We start from the raw sequence: 25391 nt of genomic DNA on the forward strand, positions 1-25391 counted from the left end.
TTCTAGCCAGTGACAGCAAAGCTGTAGACATCTTCAAGTCTAGATTAGGCCACATAGTTTAGGACTCTGGAGTGCTCACAGCCCCATCTATCATTCGTTGTCCTTCGGGCCTGATCCTGAAAACTTAGCTTACATGTCGCTAGAGGCATACCCATCTGATTTCAGTATCCCTGGAATGTATAAGGAGTTCCCAGTCTCGCAAGCTCGTCCGCCTGGGATATATTTGTGGCCCGGCACCCAGAACAGGTGAATTTTGAAGTGTTCAGCCATCTCGTTGAGAGCAACGAGATGGCGACAGTCGAGGGCGATTTTTGTGTTCAGAAATACGTTCTCCAGGGATTTTTATATCAAGGATTAAACAGTGTCCGTTGCCGCCACATGACCAAAGAAAAAGCTCCCTTAACCTCAAGGCAGTTGTCGCTGCAATTTGTCTAGCCTCAATGTCCACAGGCATTTAATTCAGCGCATCACATTGTGCGGCTCCTCAGTGCGGCTGTGATGCACAAGCAAGCCAGCCTTTGGATCCGGTTGAGTATTGAGCAGTAGGTGGACTTTTGAAGCGCCGTCCACCAGACCACAACATCATATAGCAGTATGGGTCTGACAACTGCAGTATATACCCAATGCATGATACGCGGTGTAAACTCCCAACTTTTGCCAATGGCCCTCTTGCAGGTGTATAGGGCAAGAGTTGCTTTCCTTGCCCTTTCCAAAATGTTGGATTTAAAGTTCAATTTCTTGTCCAGCAAAACACCCAGGTATTTTGCGCTTTCTATAAATGGAACATTCTCACCTGCCAATGAGTCAGGTGTCACTGCAGGAAACTTGTATCTCCTGCTGAAAAGAACACTTTCGGTAGCCCACTTCCCTGTTGCACGAAGGGCTTCCTAAAGTATATCTCTTAGAGTGCTGGGAAACTTTCCCCTAACCGCAATAGCCACGTCATCAGCATACACGACCACTTTTACGTCTTTTTCTCCCAGAGACAATAATATATTGTTAATGGCTATATTCCAAAGTAGAGGAGACAACACACCTCCTAGAGGTGTTCCTCTGCTGACCCATATGTTTAGATCCACAGATTCCAAGATTGCTGTAATGCATCTTGTAGTAGGTAGGTTAGGTTAGGTAAGAGTTGCAGTCCTTTCAGACTGACTTTTTAATCCATTGTGATGCCACAGTAGCGACAGTACAAGGCCTCTGGTGGGAATCGAACCCACAACCCCTGCACTGGCAATCGGAGCACGCTACTAACTCGGTTATCGGGCGCCTTTTAGTAAGTAAGTTATTAATAAATATTCTTACGGTAGAGTTGATGCCTACAAACTCCAACGCCTTCATGATTGACGTCGTTTTTACATTATTTAAAGCACCTTCAATGTCAAGAAATGCTACCATTGTATATTCTTCGACAGCAAGAGAACCCTCTGTGTAGCCGACTAGGTCGTGAAGGGCTGTTTCTGTGGATTTTCCTTTACTATACGCATGCTGCTGCCGCTACAGGCAATCTCCAGGGATCTTTGCCCTAAGATATGTTTCTATCAACCTCTCAAGAGTCTTCAGCATAAAGGATGACAGATTGATAGGACGAAAATCTTTCGCCGTCGTGTGGTAAGGTTTTCTTGCTTTCCGAATGAAAATGACCTTCGTGACATGCTGATGGTCCCTGGTCACGCGACACTCATCCTGCACGTTGGCATCAATCCTAGCTCTGTAGGAGTTGTGGCATCTGCGGAATTGTAATTTAGCCAGAACTACTCTGGTGTGTCGACGGAGGTAAATTTTTCAATTTGGGGCGGTCGTTCTCTAAGGTTCACATTCACCTGCTAGCTATTCACCGTATCTGCTACCGTTGTCTAGACCCGCTTGCTTTAGAGGTTTCCTCTTGTAGCGCTGAACCTCTCGCCACGGATCGTAGACTTCTGAGCGGTGGATACCTTACCACAAGAGGATGATTTGGATGGTACCTGCGATAACAGCCGTGTAGGATCTTTGCCTCCTGATGAAGGAGGTCCACGTCAGAACTGAGCAGACAGTCCGCCGCAGTTCGAAAAGCGACATACAGACAGATCTGAATAATACTTCACTGCGTGTCACATAGCTAAGACCACACTGGCGCTGCATAACTTATCACAGACCAATTGCTTGGTATGTGGTCAACAAGGTTTCTTTGTCTACACACCAAGTGCTGCCGGCAAGAGACTTGAGGACCTTGTTTGTACTTTTGACCTCATCGCAGATTGCTGCGCCATGTGGAAAGATTGTGTAAGAGCTGTCAAATGTGACACCAAGTATTTCAGGACACATTGTTAAGTGAAACAGCGAGTTCCCCAAGACAGGGTGATATCTCTGGCACTGTTCAACTTTCATCTATCCTCGATTCCAGATTGCACTATCATGGCATCCATTGTTGACATTTACGATAAGTTATGCGTCTACCTCACAAATGTCCCCAGCATTGGGGAATGAAGGTAGACATGCCGTTTGAGTTTACCCATTCTCCATTCCTTTCCCTCCAGACGGCATAGAGTTCGTATCATATGCGGACGATTGTACTATCATGGCATCCATTGTTGACATCTGCGTTAAGTTAAACTTCTACCTCACAAATATCACCAGCATTGGTGAGGTAGACAGGCTAACCTCGGCGCCACGGTGCCACGTCACTCATTCTCAAGTTATTCACATTTCTGGTGTTACTAGGGTCAAAATCGGGCGATTAGGGGTTTCTTTCAACTACTCTATTCCCTCATCCCCTAAATGCCTGAGCGCCAACATTGAAATTTCTTCAGGGCCAGGAGCCTCTGACTGCTTAATTTGAATATTTGTGGTGGTGTTTCGCTAACATTGGAAAATAATTTTGCAAATAACTTTTTTTTTGCCTATTTTCAGTCTCTCTCGCCAACGTTCATCCGAACTAACCAATCCACGCAATTCTAGTCGCAATCGAACCTTGCCTGCTAACGCTGGAGGGAATGTAGTGCTTAGTCGTCCACTTACAGAGGAACGTGCCCGTCAATTGAGTGCCTCATCCAGTAGTAGCTCGGAGCATGCCTTACCACCGATCGGTGGCAATAATAATTACCAAAAACAACAACATGTGACACAAATGTATAACAATAATAACATCAACAATAACACCAGCAGCAACACTGGCAGCAATGCCGCCAACAACATGGAGGATATGTTACGGTATGAACGCAATAATAATTTCGATGTACCTATACATCCTACCACGGGAGGACTAACCTCGCCAGTAGTAGCAACAGCACCAACAACAGCCAACCAACAGCAGCACTATGGGCATCATCTACATCATCATGCAACAAGTCATGAGCCAACACCCATGAGCTCAACCAATCAATTGTATGGCTCAAACTCCACCATGAGTTCAAGTATGAAAATGTCTAAATTTTGTCATGAATGTGGCAGTAAATTTCTCTTAGATCAGGCTAAATTTTGTATGGATTGTGGGGTTAAACGTATCTGTTTGTAAAAGTCTCGTTAAGATGGGGCTAAGCGAATAGTAATGGTAGTGCAATAATATGCAGTATAATACACTAATGTAGGCATACTTTGGTGGTATGCTGTTACAAGAAGCCTCATGTGCAATAATTGTTGGTTTCAAAGCTGGCTGGGCTGGTCTGGTCTGGTCTGTTCTGAACTGGGCCTTAAAAGTATACACACACACATATATATATATTTTGTTATAAAATCAAATGCTAACCAAAATTAATATTTAGCTAACTGTATACCTATAATAATTTATACATATACATACACCCTATGTGAAATAAATCTAAATAATATTAAATATTTATAAAAACAAAGAAAGATTTCTATATTTTTCTAATTATTCACCCTTAACCGATTGATTATTGATATTGCAGAGACAGTGAATAATATTTGTATGTAATTCATTTAGTTTTTTATTTAGTTTTTTAGACATGTTTCTCTAACCCACATAGAAAAGAAGAAGAAAGTTTATACAGTTTCTCTTTTTTCAAGAACAAAAACTAATTATCAACGATGTTATGATTCGAAATGAAGCGAATTTGGAAGAATAACCACCAAATTAACGAACAAAATTTATTAATAAAAGCGAAAGGAAAACACAAAATGAAACGAAATGTTTTTATCAAAAAACTTTGACGGTCGTATTAACAAAACTTAATGGAGCTTTAAAAAAAATTTATTGGAAAAATCTAAAATGGAAATATGTCAAATAAACCAATTTCAAAGCTTCATTAAGTTTTGTGAATACCGTTGATAGTTTAAAACAGATTTAATATAATATCTAGACATTATTAACTGAACAGAGCAAAAAAAAATAACTAAAACGTTTAATTTTTTTCTTTTTTTTTTAATTGCTTTGCAAATATTAAAAAGAACATTTCTAATTATTTAAATGTAAACATTTGCTGCAACTCACAACTAAACCAAATCTTATATGTTAGTTTTTTTTTTTAATAAATAAAAATTAAAGAAAACTTTTATATTTTATGATTGAAAATATATAACTACATATTTTTTATATTCTCAACATATAATTATAATTCATAAGAAAGTGTTTTTATAGTTGAAAAACAAAGCAACAATAACTTTTTGTCACAATTGCCGGCTTTAAAATATTAACCCCCTCCCTTCCATTTTGTTTTTTTTTTTCTATTCTTTTGTTTGTTTTGTAGTAGTGCAAGTAGTTTAACATAATATTAAAAATATTATAAACTTACATACAATCGTATATACATTTAAACAAATAAAAATTCAAAGTATTCCTTATCAATAAAAATAAAAAAAAACAACTCATGGGCTTTTTAATTCATTAAGCATTGATTAAACCTAAAGAAATCATCATCATTATCATCATCATGGCTGCTAAAAGGGCATCTGGCAACGCTAATTGGGTTCATCATTTCATTTAAGCTTTTTTTTTTAAGAGGTTTTAAAGCAAATATTGTTATAGAGTGATTTTCTAAAGATCATCATTATCGTCATAGTATTATAATGAAATGCAAAAGTCTGTATTTTAAAACATTTTACAGCATTTCAATTCATTTTAGTCCAAAGTACTTCAGCAGAAAGCAATGTATTTTCTAAGAAACTATAGGTTAAGGCATATAATTTATGAAATAATGTTGTTGCTTTTGCTTCAAGTAGGGGTTTGTTGTTGGTGTACATGCAATTCATATTAGTGAAACAGTAGATGAGTGGACCATATTGAAATATGGTCCGATTTGGACCAAATTCGGCACGAACATTGAGTGGTCTAATGAGTCATTGTTCAATTTTGCGGAACAAAATATTGGTCTTTTTGGTAGCTATATCCAAATATAGACCTATCTGAACCATATACGACACGGATGCCGAAAAGCCTAACATAAATCATTGCGTCACATTTCAACGAAATCGGGTTATAAATTCGCCTTTTAAAAGGCCAAGACTTTAAGACGCCTTTTACAAGACTCTATATGGCAGCTATATTCAAATCTGGAACGATATGGGCCAAATTTCAGAAAGGGCCAAATTGCGGACAATAAATGCGCCTTTTATGGATCCAAAACCTTAAATCGAGAGATCAGTCTATATGGCAGCTATATCCAAATCTGGACCGATCTGGGCCAAATTGCAGAAATATGTCGAAAGGCCTGACGGAACTCATTGTCGCAAATATTGGCAAAATCGTACAATAAATGCACCTTGTTTGGGCCCAAAACCTTAAATAGACAGATCGGTTAATATGGCAGCTATATTCAAATCAGGACCGATCTGGTCAAAATTGAAAAAAGATGTCAAAGGGCCTAACACAACTCACTGCCGCAAATTTCAGGGAAATCGGGCAATAAATGTGTCTTTTATGGGCTCAAAACCCTAAATCGAGAGATTGGTCTATATGGCAGCTATATCCAATTCTGGACCGATCTGGGCCAAATTGCAGAAATGTGTCAAGGAACCTAACACAACTCATTGCCGCAAATTTCAGCGAAATTGGGCAATAAATGTGTCTTTTATGGGCCCAAAACCTTAAATCGAGAGATTGGTCTATATGGCAGCTATATCCAATTCTCGACCGATCTGGGCCAAATTGCAGAAATGTGTCAAGGAACCTAACACAACTCATTGCCGCAAATTTCAGCGAAATTGGGCAATAAATGTGTCTTTTATGGGCCCAAAACCTTTAATAGACAGATCAGTTCATATGGCAGCTATATTCAAGTCTGGACCAATCTGGTCAAAATTGAGAAAAGATGTCGAAGATCGTAACACAACTCACTGTCGCAAATTTCAGCGTAATCGGGCAATAAATGTGCCATTTATGGACCCAAACCCTTAAATATAGAATCTGGACCGATCTGGTCAAAATTGAAAAAAGATGTCGAAGGGCCTAACACAACTCACTGCCGCAAATTTCAGCGAAATCGGACAATAAATGTGTCTTTTACGGGCCCAAAACCTTAAATCGAGAGATCAGTCTGTATGGCAGCTTTTTCTAAATCTGGACCGATCTGGGCCAAATTGTAGAAAGGTGTCGAGGAGACTAACACAACTTAGTGTCCCAAATTTCGGCGAAATCGGACAATAAATGCACCTTTTATGGGCCCAAACCCTTAAATAAACAGATCAGTTCATATGGCAGCTATATTCAAATCAGGACCGATCTGCGCCAAATCGAAGAAAGATGTCGAGTGGCCTAACACAACTCACTGTCCCAAATTTCAGCAAAATCGGATAATAAATGCGCCTTTTATGGGCTTAAGACCCTAAATCGACGGATCGGTCTATACGGCAGCTATATCTAAATCTGGACCGGTCTGGGCCAAATTGCAGAAAGATGTCGAAGGGCGAAACCAACTGACTATCCCAAATTTCGGCGAAATCGGACAATAAATGAGCCATTTATGGCCCCATAACCTTAAATTGAAAGATTGGTCTATATGGCAGCTATATTCAAATCTGGACCAATCCGGTCCAAATTGAGAAGGGATGTCGAAGAGCCTAACACAACTCACTGTCCCATATTTCGGCAAAATCGGGCAATAAATGTGTCTTTTCATGGGCCCAAAACCTTAAATCGAGATATCGGTCTATATGGTAGCTATATACAAATCTGGACCGATCTGGGCCAAATTCAAGGGGGAAGTCGAAGGACCTTACACAACTCACTGTCCGCAAATTTCGGCAAAATCGCACAATAAATGCGCCTTTTATGGGCCCAAAACCTTAAATAGAGAGATCGGTTCATATGGCAGCTATATTCAAATCTGGACCGATCAGGGCCAAATTGAAGACAGACCGACCGATCTCCCGAAATAGAGTATTAAGCCCATAAAACGAGAATTTTTCATCCGATTTTGATGATATTTGAAACAGTGAGTTTTGGTAGACCTCTGCACCTGTTTGTTGAATATCGTCCAGGTGTAGAGGTCTATCAAAACTCGGTGTTTCAAATATTATCAAAATCGGATGAAAAATTCTCGTTTTATGGGCTCAATACTCTATTTCGGGAGATCGGTCGGTCTGTCTTCAATTTGGCCCTGATCGGTCCAGATTGATCTCGGTCCTGATCTCGTTTTATGGGCTCAATACTCTATTTTGGGAGATCGGTCTATATGGCAGCTATATCCAAATATGATTCGATCTGGACGATATTCGACAAAAAGGCATTGGGCATTTACTCGGTAGAAACTCATCTCTAACCATTTGCAACGACCAACGACCTACATCTATAAGAAGTATCTATAAAAGTTTCATGCGTATAGCCTCATTTGTTCGAATGCTATCGTGATTTCGGCTATCTGTTGAACGGATGGATAAATATGGGTAGACTGACTTAACCCATTAACAACGAATGGATAGAAAAATACCCAAGAATATAACTTTTTTAGAAAATTCTAGCTCGAGTTAAGAAAGAGGAAATTAGTTTGAAAAAATATTCTCGTCATATAAGGCTGTTTTGCGGAAAATTGGGCATTGTGACCGGTCACTGCGGGATTCGTTGTTCAAAATCTGGAAATCAGATTTAGAAAATTCTAGCTCGAGTTAAGAAAGAGGAAATTAGTTTGAAAATTTTTCTCGTCATATAAGGTCATGTTTTGGGGGAAAATTGGGTGTTATGTCCCCTGGGCATTATGACCCTGTCACCGCGGGATTCGTTGTTCAAAATCTGGAAAGCAAGACTATATGCGGATGACGTCATAATTAATACGGAACACGTTCAGGAACCTTTGAGGAAGTTTTCTGCAAGGTAAGGGCTAACAATAACAAGGGCCCAGCAAGCTTGAGCTGGTATTTTCCACCAGCAGGAGAAACCAGGGCCGTAGTCAATTCAGGGGGCCCATAGGTGTGGAACTTTAAAGTTGGTCACGTCGGCCCCACAAAATATTTCTCGGGCTGTCAAAAGCGCCTTTATCGTCCGATTTTAAAGTTCTCTAAAAAAAACCTACAAAAAAATTCTTCGTAGATTCCCATTTTGTTAACCCCCTTGGTGAATTTTTACCACAAGTTTTTGCCTGTTAGGGCGAATATCATTTAATTATACTATTTGCATTGCAAATGGAAAAGTAAAGCCAGAGATCGCAACACACACCATCCACTATGGGACACGTTTCGTCATTTGGTTAGAATGACTCATCGGCCATATTACGTGTGATGGCTTCAAGAGCCGTACGTTGTGCTTATAACGAATTTATTGCGAAAACCCCCTAATGATTTAAATTGTTGTCCATTGTGGCGATTGACCAAAGCCTCTGGTTGCAATCCAACCAACGATTTTGACTTCTGACCCGCTGTAAACCTCAATTTTCATCCGACTGGCTGAATTTTGGTGTATATACCTGTTAATAGGTATAGTCCCACTATAATCCGTGTGATTGTTTGAGCCCTTAGAGACTTTAATTTTTGTTAGATTTGGGTAAAATGTGATATGTAATATGATGTTGTATCCCCATATGTTGTACACTGAGGTGGCAGCACTTGCCGATGAAGAACTTCAGCGGATCAATCCAGTACGTACAACCGGCTGCCATGGAATTGCATGTTCATATAATAGCTATTCGGCTCTTAAAACGATTTCGCCCATTAGTTGTTGCAATTGCACACAAATGACTAGTATTCAGTAAATGGCATTTGCAGAAGCTTCCTTATAAACGGAATGAGTTTTTTATATTTTAACTGATTTTTGTAATAAATAAAAATAATTTAATAAATTTTTTAATTTAACAAAAAAAAAATATGTAATTGGTATCTGGAACTTTAATTTTATCAAATTAATACTTAATTTTTTGAAAATTTCTTTTAAACCAATTTAATGTGATCCAAAAGTCAATACATTTAACATAGGGCGATGTCCTTAAAAAAATTCTATGGAATCGTTGATCGAAGAAAAATAACAAATTGGTATGAATATCTCCCAAATGTCTAAATTTGTTAAAAAAAATTATATTAATATATTTTTAATACAACATAAATTTTTTCTTTTCATTTCTTTAGATCCTTCAACAACTAATAAACTGAAAAGCAATTTTGCCAAGACATGGAGAGGATTGAAAAAAATTTAATGTAAAGGAGCTGCATATCTTCACTAGACAATTATTGAAAATATTTCTTTTTTTCTGTGTAGTGATACACCCAATAAGTTTTTACTAATACATATTAGGAATACTAATAATTATTATTAGCTTAAGTTAAAAAAAAAACTTTTTTAAATGTAAATAAAATAAATAAAACAAAGAAAAAACTGTTTTGAAAAAAATGAAATTCCAACGATCCGAAGCTGCACCTTTACCAAATTTTATATAACGAGTCAAATCCAGTGAGAAATGCATCATTAGAGAACCTACAAGACAATTCGGACAATTGGTCTACAAGTATATAGAAGACGGATGGACATTGCCGGAACGTTTTACAATTTGAAGACCCAGAATACAGAGGTATCTATGTCTAATCGATTTTCTTGAAATTTTCACAGATTGTGTAGGTTGGTTTGGAAGGAGCATAAGGCTTTATTATTTTTTGATATCAGAAGTGGAGCGGACGCTCCCCTTTACCTCAACAGCACCGCCCAAAATCAAAAATGCATCGAAAGGCCCAATATGGGACTTAAATTAAAGGTATTCGGTGATAGAGTACGAATATTGTACTAAAAATTTGATTACAGTACCTAGGTACCCGCCCAGCCCAAAACTACCCCAGAAATACCGACCAAAATCAAAACTGACCAAAAAAAAAGTTTTGATATCGGACGCGTGGCGGACCCTCTCCCTTACCCCAACAGCAGCGCCCAAAATCAAAAGTGGACCAATCGGATCAATAGGGGTAACCTTCCCAAATTTTCAAAATTTTGATGCGAACATTTTTTTTGAGTTGAGTATACAGAAGTGAAGTTTGAGGCAAAAAATGTGGTTTTGCTCTATTCCCGAGTGTTTTCTTCAAAAAATAGGCTCAAAATCGCGTAATTGGTATCCAAAAAATGCACCCCAAGATTATGTCAGATCGAAATTGCTGTAACTTTCTTAGATTTTCGAAATTCGAAATTCTGACAACATCATTGGACTCGTAAAGTAAAGCTCTTTCTGCAATGGTGCTGGTTGTATCAATACTTCAAAGTTTTCTATGGAAAAAATTGTAAAAATCGATTTATTTTGGGCCTAAAATTTTCAAGGTCACTTTTAAGTTCGAAAACGCTGTAACTCCTTCATTTTTTCGAATTAAGACAAATTTCCAGCATTCCGCAGTTCGAAATTCGAACACGAATCGTAAAATAAACAAATTTCCTTAAAATTTAACATTTTATTTTGTTGCATTATTTTTAGCAAATTTTCAAAATTTTGATGCGAAAATTTTTTTTGAGTTGAGTATACAGAAGTGAAGTTTGAGGCAAAAAATGTGGTTTTGCTCTATTACCGAGTGTTTTCTTCAAAAAATAGGCTCAAAATCGCGTAATTGGTATCCAAAAATGCACCCCAAATCTATGTCAGTTCGAAATTGCTGTAACTTTCTTAGATTTTCGAAATTCGAAATTCTGACAACATCATTGGACTCGCTAAGTAAAGCTCTTTCCGCAACGGTGCTGGTTAAATCAATACTTCAAAGTTTTCTATGGAAAAAATTGTAAAAATCGATTTATTTTGGACCTAAAATTTTCAAGGTCACTTTTAAGTTCGAAAACGCTGTAACTCCTTCATTTTTTCGAATTAAGACAAATTTCCAGCATTCCGCAGTTCGAAATTCAAACACGAATCGTAAAATAACAAACTTCCTTAAAATTTAACATTTTATTTTTTTGCATTATTTTTAGCAAAGGGGGTAACCTTCCCAAATTTTCAAAATTTTGATGCGAAAATTTTTTTTGAGTTGAGTATACAGAAGTGAAGTTTGAGGCAAAAAACGTGGTTTTGCTCTATTACCGAGTGTTTTCTTCAAAAAATAGGCTCAAAATCGCGTAATTGGTATCCAAAAATGCACCCCAAATCTATGTCAGTTCGAAATTGCTGTAACTGTCTTAGATTTTTGAAATTCGAAATTCTGACAACATCATTGGACTCGTGAAGTAAAGCTCTTTCCGCAATGGTGCTGGTTGAATCAATACTTCAAAGTTTTCTATGGAAAAAATCGTAAAAATCGGTTTATATTGGGGTAAAATACCTAAGGGACCGCCCCAAGCCCAAAAACGCACCATAAGTACCGTCCAAAATCAAAAGAGGACCTATCGGGACAATATGGTACTCAAAGGAACGGTATTTGGAAGTGGAGTACATATGCGTTATTAACAAGTAAAAAGGCATTAAGTTAGGCCAGGCCGAACTTTGGATACCTACCACCTCAGGTGGTAGGTGGGTATCGGTGAAAAATGCATTATTTATGCACCAATAGCAGCTATATCGAAATATGGTCCAATTTGGACAAAATTCGGCACAGACATTGAGTGGTCTAATAAATACAAGTCACTGTTCAATTTGGTAGAACAAAATATTGGTCAAATATAGACTGATCTGAACCATATAGGAGACGGATGTCGAAAAGTCTTTCAGCGCAATCGGATTATAAATGAGCGATTTATGGACCCAAGACCTTAAATCGGCAGATCGGTACATATCGCAGCTATATCTAAATCTTGCCCCATCTGGGCCAAGATGGATGACAAAGGACCTAACACAACTCCTTGTCCCAAATTTCAGCGAAGTCGGATAATAAATTCACCATTTATTGGGCCAAGACCATAAATCGAGAGATCGGTCTATATGGCTGCTATATCCAAATCTGGACCGATCCGGGCCAAATTGAAGAAGGATGTTAAAGATCCTTCCACAACTCACTGACCCAAATTTTGGCGAAATCGGACAATAAATGCGACTTTTATAGACCCAAGACTTTAAATTGGAAGATCGGTTAAATGGCAGCTATATCCAAATCTGGACCGATATGGGCCAAATTGAAGAAGGATGTTAAAGACCCTTACACAACTCACTGACCCAAATTTTGGCTAAATCGGACAATAATTGGGCCTTTAGGGGCACTAGATATAAAATCGAGAAATCAGTCTTTAGTTGAGTTGGGATTGTAAATGGGTCGTATCGGTCCATGTTTGGATATAACTCCCATATTAACCAATATCCCGATTTGACTTCCTGAGCCTCTAGAGGGCTCAATTATTATTCGATTTGGCTGAAATCTTGTACAGTGACGTGTTCTATGACATTTAATACATGCGCCAGGTATGGTCTGAATCGGGCCAAAACCTGATATAGCTCCCATATAAACGGATCTCCCGAAAATACATCTTGAGCCTCTAGAGGGTGTAATTATGATTCAAATTGTCTTGAATTGTGCACAATGTATATATATATATATATATATATATATATATATATATATATATATATATATATATATATATATATATATATATATATATATATATATATATATATATATATATATATATATACAGTGTGGCTGATGAATATTGCTACAATGATGAATATTGCTACATTTTTTTTTCGGTGTATGGAATACATTTTTCTTTTATTCATGTTAAATTAAATTATTAAATTAATTATTAAATTATTATTAATTAAATTAATTAATTAATTAATTAAATTAATTATTAAATTATTATTATTAAATAGAAAAAAAGTTATTACATTTTTTTTTGGTAGCGGCTTTCATCAGCCACCCTGTATATATATATATATCATCCTATATGCCCTTTTAAGACTGTAGAAGCCACAATTTTGGTCCGATCTTTACAAAATTTTGGATGAGGTACTTTGTTAGACGCCTTAATGCTTTTACAAAATTCCATCAAAATCGGTCCATTTAGATATAGCCCCCTTATATATCTTTTATTCGATATGGCCTTTTACGACTGTAGAAGCCACAATTTTGGTCCGATCTTTAAACAAATTTAGCATGAAGTATTCTATTTGACGTTCCAATATGTGTTCAAAATTTCATCAAAATCCGTCATGGTTTATATGTAGTTATCATATATATTTTTTAAATGTCTTGCTGTTGTATTCGATATTTTAGTAAGTATATAAAATTAAAGTCCGACAAGATTTAGACACAGGTTCTATTTATTATTTAGTCTGCTATTTATAATCTATAATAAGAAAAATTTTCCCGCTTAGCTCAATTTTAGACGCTCCAGTAGCCGAGTTGGTAGCGCGCTCGGATTGCTAGTGCGGGGGTCGTGGTCGTTTGCAATAGACATAAAATTGTCTAAGTGAGTATGTTAAGGTCTGCCATTCTTTCCTAACCTAACTAAATAATAACCAACATTTAATTCAAATTTGTGTTTAAAACCACTGAAGTGTGTTTGGAAAAAGTTATCAAATATTTTTATACCCTTCACCATAGGATGGGCGTATACTAATTTCGTCATTCTGTTTGTAACTCCTCGAAATATTCGTCTAAGACCTCATAAAGTATATATATTCTTGATCGTCATGACATTTTAAGTCGATCTAGCCATGTCCATTCGCCTGTCTGTCCGTCCGTCTTTCTATCGAAAGCACGTTAAATTTCGAAGGCGTGAAACTAGACGCTTAAAATTTTTGCACAAATACTTCTTGTTCGTATAGGTCGGCTGGGATTGTAAATGGGCCATATCGGTTCATGTTTTGATATAGCTGTCATATAAACCTATCTTGAATTTTGACTTCTTCAACCACTAGAGGGCGCAATTTCAATGGTGGAGGGTATATAAGACTCAACCCGTCCGAACTTAGCACGCTTTTACTTGTTTTTTTTTTTAATTTCCTTCCATGCTTTTAAATACTTGTTAACATAAATTTCAAATTGAAAAATCAATTCCTTCAATACATTGTCTTTTTATATTTCTTATAAATTATCTTCAATTTAATTTCGAGAAAAATGAACACAACCAGAGGCAAATTTCGACCAATTCAAAACGTGCAACCAGCACAACGGTTGCCTAGAAAATTCGTTGTTACATATCCAAACTCAACTAGAACAAATTGTGAGTCATGGAACATTGTAGCAGGAAGAAAAGGCAATCCTGGAACTAATATTTCATCAATTGCAGTAATGGCTAATTCAAAAAACCCTAAAGTAATACAAAAGAAAATAGCCAATGATCGCTTAACTGTGGTAAAGTCCAAAATGATGGTAACACCACCACCAACGGCAAGACCCTTAAAACAAAGCAGTCGTCCTTTAAGATCAGTGAAATCCTCCTCAGACCAATTGCCAAACCCGGCACCTAAAGGTACTTTCAACTATGGCAACAAAGATAAATGCAGAGATGTGAGGGGAGCCAAGAAATCAAATATTCTACCAAAGCTGGGTGCATCTTTTCGGCCTAAACTAGATTCCAAATCTCGGTTAAATCTTATTTCCCAAGAGCAGTTCATATGCTTAGATAATCCTTTGCATTTGTCACATCCGCCGCTGTTGGGTGTTGACATGGGCATTCAAGCAGAAGAAGATGAAATTCTTAATCATTCGTTGGTGGTGGGTGATATAAAAATTATCACTCCCTCGAAACGCATAATTAATGAAATTGAAAAACTGCGCAAAGATTTAAAGACTAAACAAATGCTGAAAGCCAAACGGAAATTTGAGCAACATGCAAAGAGGCAAGAGGAACACATCACAGATTTAAACGAGTTCCTGGAAAAGTCATATGTCTCCAAGAAGCCACATAAAATCCAAGATTCTTTTGAAGAAGGACGAAAGTATGTTTAAAAACTTGTTGAAAAAAATGTTTGGAACTTTTTGATTTCATTGTGATTGTGTCTTACAGGCTTCTTTATTCCATGGACCAACTTTTAAATCGCCAGTTACCTGTGACCGAATCTATTGAGGACATTAAAGCCAGAATTAAACGCAAAGAAGAAGAACTTCTACAACTTTTTGATAATGTTGAGAGTACTGGTCACATGATGATGACCAATAATGGCCATAACAATTGATTTGTCTGGAGAATCTTAGATCTGAATATTTTTTGTTTCTCATTGTATCCAAATCCAAAGGAAATAAAGACAGAAATAAAATATCAACAATATGCAGTTTTTAGACATAAGGAAACGATGGATTATCATTTCCCTTACCGCTCTCCTAAACTAAACTAACAATTGTGGAAAAATAAATTCACCTAGTGTGACTTGGAATTAATATTGGGGACCGGATGTCCCTTCTCTCGTCCAGATCTTCAAAAATATTTTTATACCTAAAAAAGTTTTCGTTATAGTAGCCACATTTGTGGAGATAGCGATCTCTGTCAAGCTCTTTCCGGTCCATGGGACCGATCACCGCACAAACGTTATGGACATTGTTTTTTTAAAGGCGTCAATAACTTGCCTTGTCCCATGGAGTATCACAGGTACTCAGTATTGAGACTCTCTACTCGATAACGCTGATTTACCGTGACTGCAATTGCAGTTACTCCGTATATGAAATCTTTCAGTACCCGCAATCTGTGGACGCGCCCGGTAGCTCTCAGATAAGCTTGACGATGAACATCTGCCAAATCGGAACTCAGAGTTCCAACCCGTGTGGTGCACATAGTCATCCCGTGCTGGGATAGTTACAAATACTCTCTATAGGCTCCTACATTATAGGCTGAGTTTGGTCTCCAAGAAAAGCATTCACTCAGTAGCTGTCCCCGCTTTCGTTACATAATGTTTAAAAATGCTTTTAAGGCCACCATGTTCCCGCGCTATCGTTCCTTTGGACCGGAACGAGTTTAAGCAGGATCGCCACCTCCCCATTTGGCTACAACAACGATACTTTTTCTAGAGGCACTCTAATGTAGAGCCAAAAATCTCCTTTAGATCATCAGATCCAGGGTGATGTCTCTGGACGGTGCTTGCCTCAACAAAAGCTGCTTATTTGCGATATTTGTCTCTTGATGGAGTTAATCGGCACGAGGACTAGCAAGTTTGAAGAGGAACACTCTAGGAGGATTGGATGTTATTTCATAGCGAGTCTTTCGACGAATCTAGGCTATAGCGAATGAAGTTTAAAGAGGAGGATTTACTGCAAATTTGCCAATGAACCTTCCATTAAGGAACAGGGGCCAACATCTCACATATCAATGAGTGCTGTCCGATTCAAGTTAAAGCTCAATGACAAGGGGTCTCCTTTTTAACCCGAGTCCGAACAGCGTGCCACAATGCGGCACCTCTTTTTTACATGGCTGGGAAACCATTTTTCTCAAATGGCATAGTTCCCCACAAATGTCGCCAGAATTAGGAGGGGATAAACACTGCTGAAAATTATTACTGATGTTCTCGCCAGAATTCGAACCTAGGCGTTCAGCTTCATAAGCGGACTTGCTTAACCCTTCCGCTTCGGTCTTGTATCTACAAGACGCATTGCCCCATGCACAGTGGGAGAAAATCGCAAAAAACTGTAGGGTGTAAAAGGTGTTATCGAGATCATAGCAAAATTTCAAGACCATAGGTGGTACTGGCGACTCCTGGCACGCATTTTGAAAAATTGCTCGGGCTTAAAAATCTTCATTTGTGGTCCAACCTCAACTTAGCCCCCAACTCCTACATATCAAATTGCCACAAGAGTATAGTTCCCTTGTGACCCTTCCTAAACATTGCTGCTCCAGTTAAATATTTGTTTTAAAACAAGTAAAAGCGTGCAAAGTTCGGCCGGCCCGAATCTTATATACCATCCACTATGAATCGCATTTGCCAAGGTCTTTGCCCGGTATCTCTTTATTGGCCAACAAAAGATAATGAATACGAATTGTTATTCAATTGGAGCTATATTAGCTTATGAACCGATTCAGGCCATACTTGGCTTGGATGTTGTAGACCATAGTTGTTGTTGTTGTAACCACATTTGCATGTGGTATCTACAACAGTAGATACCATTGTGCAAAATTTCAACCAAATCGCATAAGAACTGCGCCCTCTAGAGACTCAAAAAGTAAAATCGGGAGATCGTTTTATATGGGATCTATATCAGGTTTTGGACCGGTTCAAACCAGATGCAGTAACTCTGCAAAATTTCAGCAACATCGGATAAGAATTACGCCCTCTAGAGGCTCAAGAAGTAAAATCGGGAGATCGCTTTATATGGGAGCTATATCAGGTTTTGCACCGATTCAGGCCATACTTGCCACGTATGTTAGAGGTCATAGAAGAAAGCATTGTGCACAATTTCAGAAAATTTGGATCATAACTGCACCCTCTAGAGGCTCAAGATGTATTTTCGGGAGATCCGTTTATATGGAAGCTATATCATGGTTTGGACCGATTCAAACCATACCTGGCGCATGTGTTAAATGTCATAGAACACGTCACTGTACAAGATTTCAGCCAAATCGAATAATAATTGAGCCCTCTAGAGGCTCAGGAAGTCAAATCGGGATATTGGTTAATATGGGAGTTATATCACAACATGGACCGATACGACCCATTTACAATCCCAACTCAACTACACTAATAGAAAGTATTTCCACAGACGGACGGATATGGCTAGATCGATTAAAAATGAATATATATATATACTTTATGGGGTCCAACTCCCCACGGTGGAGAAAATAATAATACTTCAAGCTACTTGGGCTCTCGTCAAAGTGACAGTATCCACCCATCCAGGACAAGTAGCCTGAAAACTTCAATTTCCTCCTTCTGCTGAATAGTTTCATTATTTTTTTTGACAACCCGACAATGCACCACGAAAGAGTTTTGTAGAGAAAAACGGGCACCCACCTGTATACCCAAAAAAAAAACCATATCAAATATCAAAAACCTAAAAAACAATTCTTCCAACAATACAAATTCAACAATAATAGCAAATATAATTTATTATATTCAAAAATAGTTTATTCTTAAGCTCACCTTACAACTATGACCTCCTGTAGCATCCATCCAATATGTTTAGACAACACAATATTCATATAAATAATGACGAGCCTTGGCCAAATTTCCACTTGATTTGTATATCAAATGTAAGTTGAAAGCAATTTCCTGTTTTAAACCTAAAATCTTTTCGTGTTCCACCAACAGGGGATGGCTGAAATTCAAAGCTTTCTCGTAATATTCGATGGCTAAGTGAAACAAGCCGCTCTGGTGATAGATTCGGGCAATGTTATAGTTTATTTCTTGATATGTCACCGAATCCTCCATTGTAGCGTCGACTTTGTTTGGCGACAAGGCAAATGCTGAGGATCTCATTTGCCCATATTTATGGGCAAATACCAAGGCCTGTGTAACGGCAGCGCACTTGCGCAATACTTTCTTCTGCATAGAGATCTGTTGAAATATCCCAGCAATACACAGGGCCAAGAGAGCAGTGGGTTGTTCTTTAAATATGGGCACATAAATATTTAGAGCATACTTGTACGAACTGCAATGCAAATGGTAGTGGCCAGTTAATATGCGCAAAGGTTTAGCCTGGGGATATCGCGGTATCAGACGATTTATGTAGCGATGGTAACGCAAATCTTGACCCTTTTGTATCAGCAATACCAAAAGATTCCACAATGGTTTCGAACTGGCATTCTTGTGTATCATTTCTCTAAGATACGAGAAGGCTATGGTGCAGTCATTGTTAAAGTAGCAGGCCAAAATCATGATGCGTTCCAAATCAACGTGATAGTTAATGAAACGTTTGGTGGTGACCACCGCAAAACTCATTCTCTCCAAGATGCCATAGTTCTTGTGCAGGAAACCAATGCGCATTAATTCCAAAAATAGTTTATATTCATCGTGTACGGAGAGATCATCGCTAGCTGACGCTGCGTTGGTTTTGGAAATCTCCAAAGCCTTATCAGCTTCATCACCTATAATATTGCGCATTTGCAGTATGACTTTCAGACCTTCAGAATTGTAAAACGAACCGCCATTTGCCGCAGCCAACATTTCCTCACGATTGCGAAACTTTAAAGAGTGGCGCCCCAACAACACACAGCCAATTTCCAGAAACTCATCGATCTCATTGATTTGCTGCAGCATAATACAACGTTCGTATAATAATCGAGCATGCAACGGTTGGCCCTCATGTTCCCCAGACTGTTCCAAAGCCTTCACAGCCTCTATGTGGCGGCCTTGTTGTTTCAGCAAAGCCGACAGTGTAAACTTTGCCTCATAACAATAGGGAGCATATTCCACAACCTTGGTATAGCTGTCGATGGCCTCATTGCAACGATTTAAATGACGCAAACATTCTGCTTGCTTCAGCCATATAATGGCGGGACAGTCAATAAGATCTCCATCGGTGATGGGACGCAATAGCGAAATGGCCTCTGCATATTTGTGTTCCTGCATAAGAGCCTCTGCAATGTCGCAATACAAATTCAATCTATCGTTCTCCAATGGTGGTATGTGTTCGTGTATGTTTTGTATCAGATATCCCAGCAGGTGATGTGCCTTTAGATTTATGAGAGCCACACAAAGTTTTGCCCTGAAGTCGGGCACATAATCATCCGGTATAACACAATAGAATATCAAATCCAATTGATTTTCCTTCTCTGTCTCCAGCTCGAGATTGGTTCGCTCTCTTAGACACTGCAATACCTTGGAATAGTGTTTATTCAATATGCATAGTTCCATATAGAGATTCAAATCTTCCAGCGAGAAAAGATGACCACAAACTCCATATGCGCTCTCCATGGCCTCCAAGGCCAGATGATATTTATTAAGGCCATGAAAGTGTCTGGCTACATTTTTGGCCGTTACCAAACACAGCTCATGCCGCTCAGCCGGACAGTGTTGTATCATTTTCAAATATGTAAACATGGCTGCTGTTTTCTCCCCCATCATATCTAGTAGACGGGCTTTGCGCAAGCGCAAATCATAGTCCCGCGAGTGCACCTTAATGGCCCTAGTGTAATATATGCGAGCTCTTTGTAAATTTCCCTGGGCTATGTGCATTTCAGCTATGCGTATCCATTGATAACGATCACTGGGATTCAAATGTACTGCAATGGTTAGGAAGTTTAGGAATTTTTCTGTATCCCGTGACTCATAGATTTCCGCCAAAGTAAAGAAAGGTTCTGGGGCCAAAGGATTTTGGCGTATAATCTCCAAACAAATTTTCTCCGCCATTTGAATTTGGCCGCGGGCAAAACTTAAATTTGCCTCACCCATTAGTCCCTGGAGCGCTGCATTGAGTAGAGATCTTTTGCGGACACCAGTACCGCCTGTGCCGCCTCCTCTAGATTTACGACTGGCTGATGGCCCATCGTCGGAATCTGTCTCATTTCTTCTATTTCTGCGTATGGACTTCTTTTTTCTGCCCGACTCACCATAGTTATAATTTACCGAAGTGTCCACATTTTGCATTTCCTTCATGGCTTCGTCTTCTGGTATTGGATTGTCTACCATCATTGCCTCAGTATCATCGGCTGATAGTTGGCCGTCTTCCTCGCCATCATCTTCATCATCTGGTTCCTCATGGGGTTCCAGTTTTGTATAGAAATCCGGAAAGTCGGCTTCACCATGCACAAATTTCTGTATCAAATTGCCCTCTTCCTCTTCGTCATCTGTGACTAGTTGCAATACCTTAAGAGGTTGTGTCTCTTGGAATTGGGATAATTCCTCTTCGGGAATATCATTGCTATCAATTTCCTCGATAACTACTTCACAAGATCCGGAAAGCGATATATCCATGTTGGCCGAAAGAAACAAAATGCGATGTAAACAAATGCAAACAAGTAAAAACAGCTGTTCAACAAACTCAACACACAGTGACCGTTTTCTCACAACGCCGTTAACCGTTTTCATGAAACGATAGTCATTCACTAGGCAGATCACACCCGACGAGCTGCTAAGAGGGTTATGCCATAAAGGCTGGTACTATGTTTACTTTTCGCGGATTTTTTTCAAAATTACTTTTTTTATATAATAGATTTTGAAGCCAAAAAAAAAAGTTGGTTTAATTTTCAGAACTTATGAAACAATTTAAACAACATTATGTTATTATTGAGTTTTAAATGCAATACGCCATATCGTCATCAAAATGTCATTCCAAAATTGACTGGCTCGCTCTCACGCACTCTCTCGCTCTCTTCTGCTGGCAAATAAAGTACGCGAACCTTCATATGTTGGTCTCTCAAATCTGCACTGCTTATCTTCTCATGTAAACGTCCCTTCGTACAACGAGGAATTTTGTCAAATCAGCTGTTTTTCTTAGTTTATTTATTTTCTCATTTCATTTGTTTAGTTTTGCTGATTTCTTGAATTTGTTCAATTCGCTAACCTATGTTTACTAAGCCATCGCAAAATCTTCAACATAATCTTTGGGCACGTGAATCGAATTGGAGTTTTGGATACCATCGGCCAACACCCAGATTTCTCTACAAGAGTATCACTCCCAACTTGACCATACAGAATGTGGACAAGCCATTGTCATTTCTACGCAAATTTACTCCCGATGGCAGCATGCTACTGGCTTTCTCCAATGATCAGAGATCCTTAGAGGTATACCAATATCAGGGAGTGGGCAAAGCTGCCCATTTGTATGGCTCGTATCGAGGCGAATGTATAACGGCCGCTGATCACTCCCTGGATTCGTTGCGCATTAGGCAGGAATTGTTTAGCACTTTGTTTAAAAAGAAATACACCATACAATTAATTGATGCCGGCAGCACCAATAGACATGTTTTAAATCGTGAGTTTAGTCTTTTCCTAGACGATGGCCATTACGTGCTGCTGGCATCGGTGGCCGGTGGTTCCATATTTCCCATTTATCAGGCATATCAAGAGTATCCAGATTTATTTGATGATGCTGATCTATATGATTACACCTTTCACCTGGTTGACTTGCGCAAGGGTTGCCTGGCAGATACACTGCGTATAGAACATGATTTCATCGTGCTGTCACACAATCACAGTGTTTCATTGTATGGACGTACATTGGCCATTTTATCTACATACCGTCAATGTATAGAGTTACTTGAATTGGATGCCAAGGGTAAACTAAAAAAGCTATACACTGTGGGACCGTATGGCAGTAATTTGGATAGAGATCGTATAATGGAACACCAGCTACTATGTAATAATCCCTTGGATCATACTCATCCGGTGCCAATGTCACATTTAAAGCAAAAAATATTGGCTTTTTTCTATACCAAAGCCTTAGAGGAGCCCACAGAGTTTTTGAGAAAAGAAAAACTAAAGCAGTTTTATAAACATTTTGGTCTGGTAAGTGTTGTTAATAGAAGTAAGAATTTTATAGGTTGGTACTGGGGTTAAGCTAGTGGTGTTTTCGGAGTTTTCCCTCATTAGGAGAACATTAACAAAATAAAGCTGAAGAGGACATGGTGTTGGCTCATAACTTTTAGTTCTGGATGTATTTTTCTTTTTTTGCCGCTTAAAGTTGAATCCCCTGTGAAGGGGAAGACTTGGCCCATCAAAGATGTATAGCGCCATCGCTAATTAAATTGGAATAACCAGTGAAGAAATCACAACATGATGTTGGCACATTTCAAAACATCAGATATATCAACAAGAAGGCGGTCACCTTCATTTTGTGACACAGACAGCAATGGTTCGTCAGAAACAGCTTGATCAGACCCTCCAGTGATGTCAACCATGCGCTGGAGAAACTGCACATTCTGGGACTCATCCCAAGTGTCGTTGGGCATCTTGTATTTGCGGACATTGCGCATAGTGTTCCACATTCGACTGGGCCCGGCCACTGAGATTTCATCCAAAAGAATCTGGAAGTCATGCCTCTTAAGTGCCCTGACAGGGACGCTGAAGTTAGCCAAGTCCTGCCGCAGTGCTGAGTCTAAATAGTTTAGACTCAGAACCATGTCCAAAGACGATGTCCTCGACTATCCTAGAAATTCGCTCCGAAAAAGCGACAACGTCAACTCCAACAGCGATCGAGGCGATATCCTTTAGCAACCCTCTGCTGTTCACCTGACGAGTACTAGTGGGGGCAGCACTGGATGTATTTGAATACATTTTTAAAATTTGTAGACGACAAATAGGAAATAAGTTATCAATGGAGCAATTCTGTTATGCCATAGGCTGCAATTGACAAAATTCAAGCTAAGGATATGTTACCCCCGATATCTTGAAAAAATTCCAAGTTTTCTAATGTTATCACTATTTTTTCAATCATTTTCAGATAGAACGCATGTTAATACTAAAGATGCAATTGATTGATAGCGACAACATCTTACTGCGCTATGAAAAACGCCAATCCCAGATGCCTTTAGAAATGTTGGTGGGCAATGCAGATACATTCAGCAAAAATTTTAAATTCTATGTATTCTATAATATACCAGAGCAAAAGGTATTGAAGGTCTTCCATAAAAATTCGGTTACTTTATTGTTGATGCTACGCAATTACTGTGATGAGTTCCGCAATGTGCGTTCATTGCAAATGCCCTGGCATGCTTCGTCACCGAGCAACAATGATTTCTTTCGAGCAGCATTTGATGTGTAAATACCCTCCATTGAAAATAATATTCTAACAATAACGTTATTCCAACATTTCTTATTGCTTATATAGAGCCCTAAAATCGTTTTCCGGTGGCCTGGCTGAAGCTGCTGATCGCTTTAATCCCACTTTACCCATAAGTTCGCAGAGCTTTTCCACCAGCCCCTATCTGGACTATTCACTTTTCAACTATGACGATCGTTTCATTTCAACTTTGGAGCGACCACGTCTTATAGGCATGGATCCCATACGATTTAGTGATCGCAATACTGATCTTCTCAAGTTTCGTGTTTATTTGGAAAAATCTTCAGATACCTGGCAAGATTATGAAATGGGCAATAATCCTCGTGATTTGGTAACATTCATATTTCATCCTTATGAGCCGTTTTTCATAAGCATACAAAAATTTATATCACGTTATGTTTTAAATTTTCATGTATACAATACAAAGACCAGAGTAGAAACGTGATACACACATAATTTTGCTATAAGAAGGGCGGTAAGAAATTGAAACAATTTCCGAAATACATGCTCTATTTTTGATGATGGCCGGGGAAACAATTTAAGGTAGTTTTTCTACCAATAAAAAGAAAAAGTCTCCTATTTATTATGTTTATATAAAGTAATATAGTATAGTAATATTTTTTACTGTAACTATTCATGCTGCATAAAAGAACGAAAATGGGGCAAAAAGTAAAGTAACTTGTATACGGTGTTTTTTTATTAATCAAATGTTGTAAATTGTAATAAAATAAAACTTTTCTTTTTAATTCTTTTTTGGCGACCTTCTTGGACATTGAAGAGGCTTTTCGTAACATGAACTGAGTTGATATGATGGTGACAGACCATTTTTATTACTATTGGATGTCAATAGAAGAATTCTTAGGCCCTTCAAGATGGAAAGGAATATTTTTTTTATTGTAGTGATCTTTGGCAAGCTTCCGTTGTTTACGAAGCAAGGTCGTTGTAATCACATATTTGCATGTAGAGGTAGCTATCCTCATCAAACTCTCATAGGTGAGCCTACACTGATCATTTAAAAGGCGCCAATAATTCGCCTAGTCATATAGAGTATCACAGCCACTCAGTATTTTAGTAAGAGGCAGTACCACCTCGAAACTCTCCACTTGATACTGCAGATTGTCTGCGGCCGCAATTGCAGCTGGCCCGCATACAGAGCATTCCACTATCCGCAACCTGTGGACGCGCCCGATAGCTCTCAGCCGAGCCTCTCGTGATGAACACCGCACAAATCGAAGCTCAGAGTGCAACCCGAATATTCTCATAGTCATCCCTTTACTCGAGCACTCCACTATCCGTAACCTGGGAGCGAGCCCGATAGCTCCCAGCTGAGGTTTCCATGGTAACGGAGTTCAAACTCTAACCTGCACGACGAAAGCCAATGCATATGCTAATTTGCCCAAAAACATTTCAAAGGCGAACTTCTCACATATCAATGAGTGCTATCCGATTCTAATTTTAAGCTCAATAGTAAGGGACTTCCTTATATT

General features: G+C 38.6%; 4 protein-coding genes across 11 annotated transcripts in view; 3 read left to right on the top strand and 1 right to left on the bottom strand.

Annotated features, from left to right (window-relative positions):
* LOC106084326 (mucin-2) overlaps positions 1-9646 on the top strand; it is a 198202-nt gene extending 188556 nt beyond the window's left edge. For 6 of the 8 annotated variants that reach the window (XM_013247917.2, XM_013247920.2, XM_013247918.2 and 3 more), the window contains one exon: positions 2893-4332. In XM_013247917.2, coding sequence (XP_013103371.2) covers positions 2893-3496 — 604 coding nt within the window. In that variant the 3' untranslated portion in view covers positions 3497-4332. Of the gene's footprint in view, positions 1-2892; positions 4333-9489 lie in introns of those variants that run through there. The other 2 variants (XM_059368631.1, XM_059368632.1) reach the window with 2 other exon arrangements.
* Positions 1-21321, bottom strand: part of LOC106084327 (general transcription factor 3C polypeptide 3) — a 237951-nt gene extending 216630 nt beyond the window's left edge. Inside the window, exon 1 of the mRNA XM_013247924.2 lies at positions 18327-21321. Coding sequence (XP_013103378.2) covers positions 18366-21212 — 2847 coding nt within the window. The 5' untranslated portion in view covers positions 21213-21321 and the 3' untranslated portion in view covers positions 18327-18365. The remainder of the gene's footprint in view (positions 1-18326) is intronic.
* Positions 14297-15491, top strand: LOC106084332 (uncharacterized). The gene is made up of 2 exons (XM_013247932.2): positions 14297-15200; positions 15269-15491. The coding sequence occupies exons 1-2, from the start codon at positions 14377-14379 to the stop codon at positions 15435-15437; spliced, it is 993 nt and encodes a 330-aa protein (XP_013103386.2). The 5' UTR covers positions 14297-14376; the 3' UTR covers positions 15438-15491.
* Positions 21322-21617: 296 nt separating the features above from the next.
* On the top strand, positions 21618-24609 carry LOC106084330 (DET1 homolog). The gene is made up of 3 exons (XM_059368636.1): positions 21618-22631; positions 23566-23882; positions 23953-24609. The coding sequence occupies exons 1-3, from the start codon at positions 21690-21692 to the stop codon at positions 24347-24349; spliced, it is 1656 nt and encodes a 551-aa protein (XP_059224619.1). The 5' UTR covers positions 21618-21689; the 3' UTR covers positions 24350-24609.
* The last annotated feature ends 782 nt before the right edge of the window (positions 24610-25391 follow it).

Source organism: Stomoxys calcitrans, chromosome 5, assembly GCF_963082655.1.
Source record: "Stomoxys calcitrans chromosome 5, idStoCalc2.1, whole genome shotgun sequence".
In the NCBI taxonomy this organism is placed as follows: Eukaryota; Metazoa; Arthropoda; class Insecta; order Diptera; family Muscidae; genus Stomoxys; species Stomoxys calcitrans.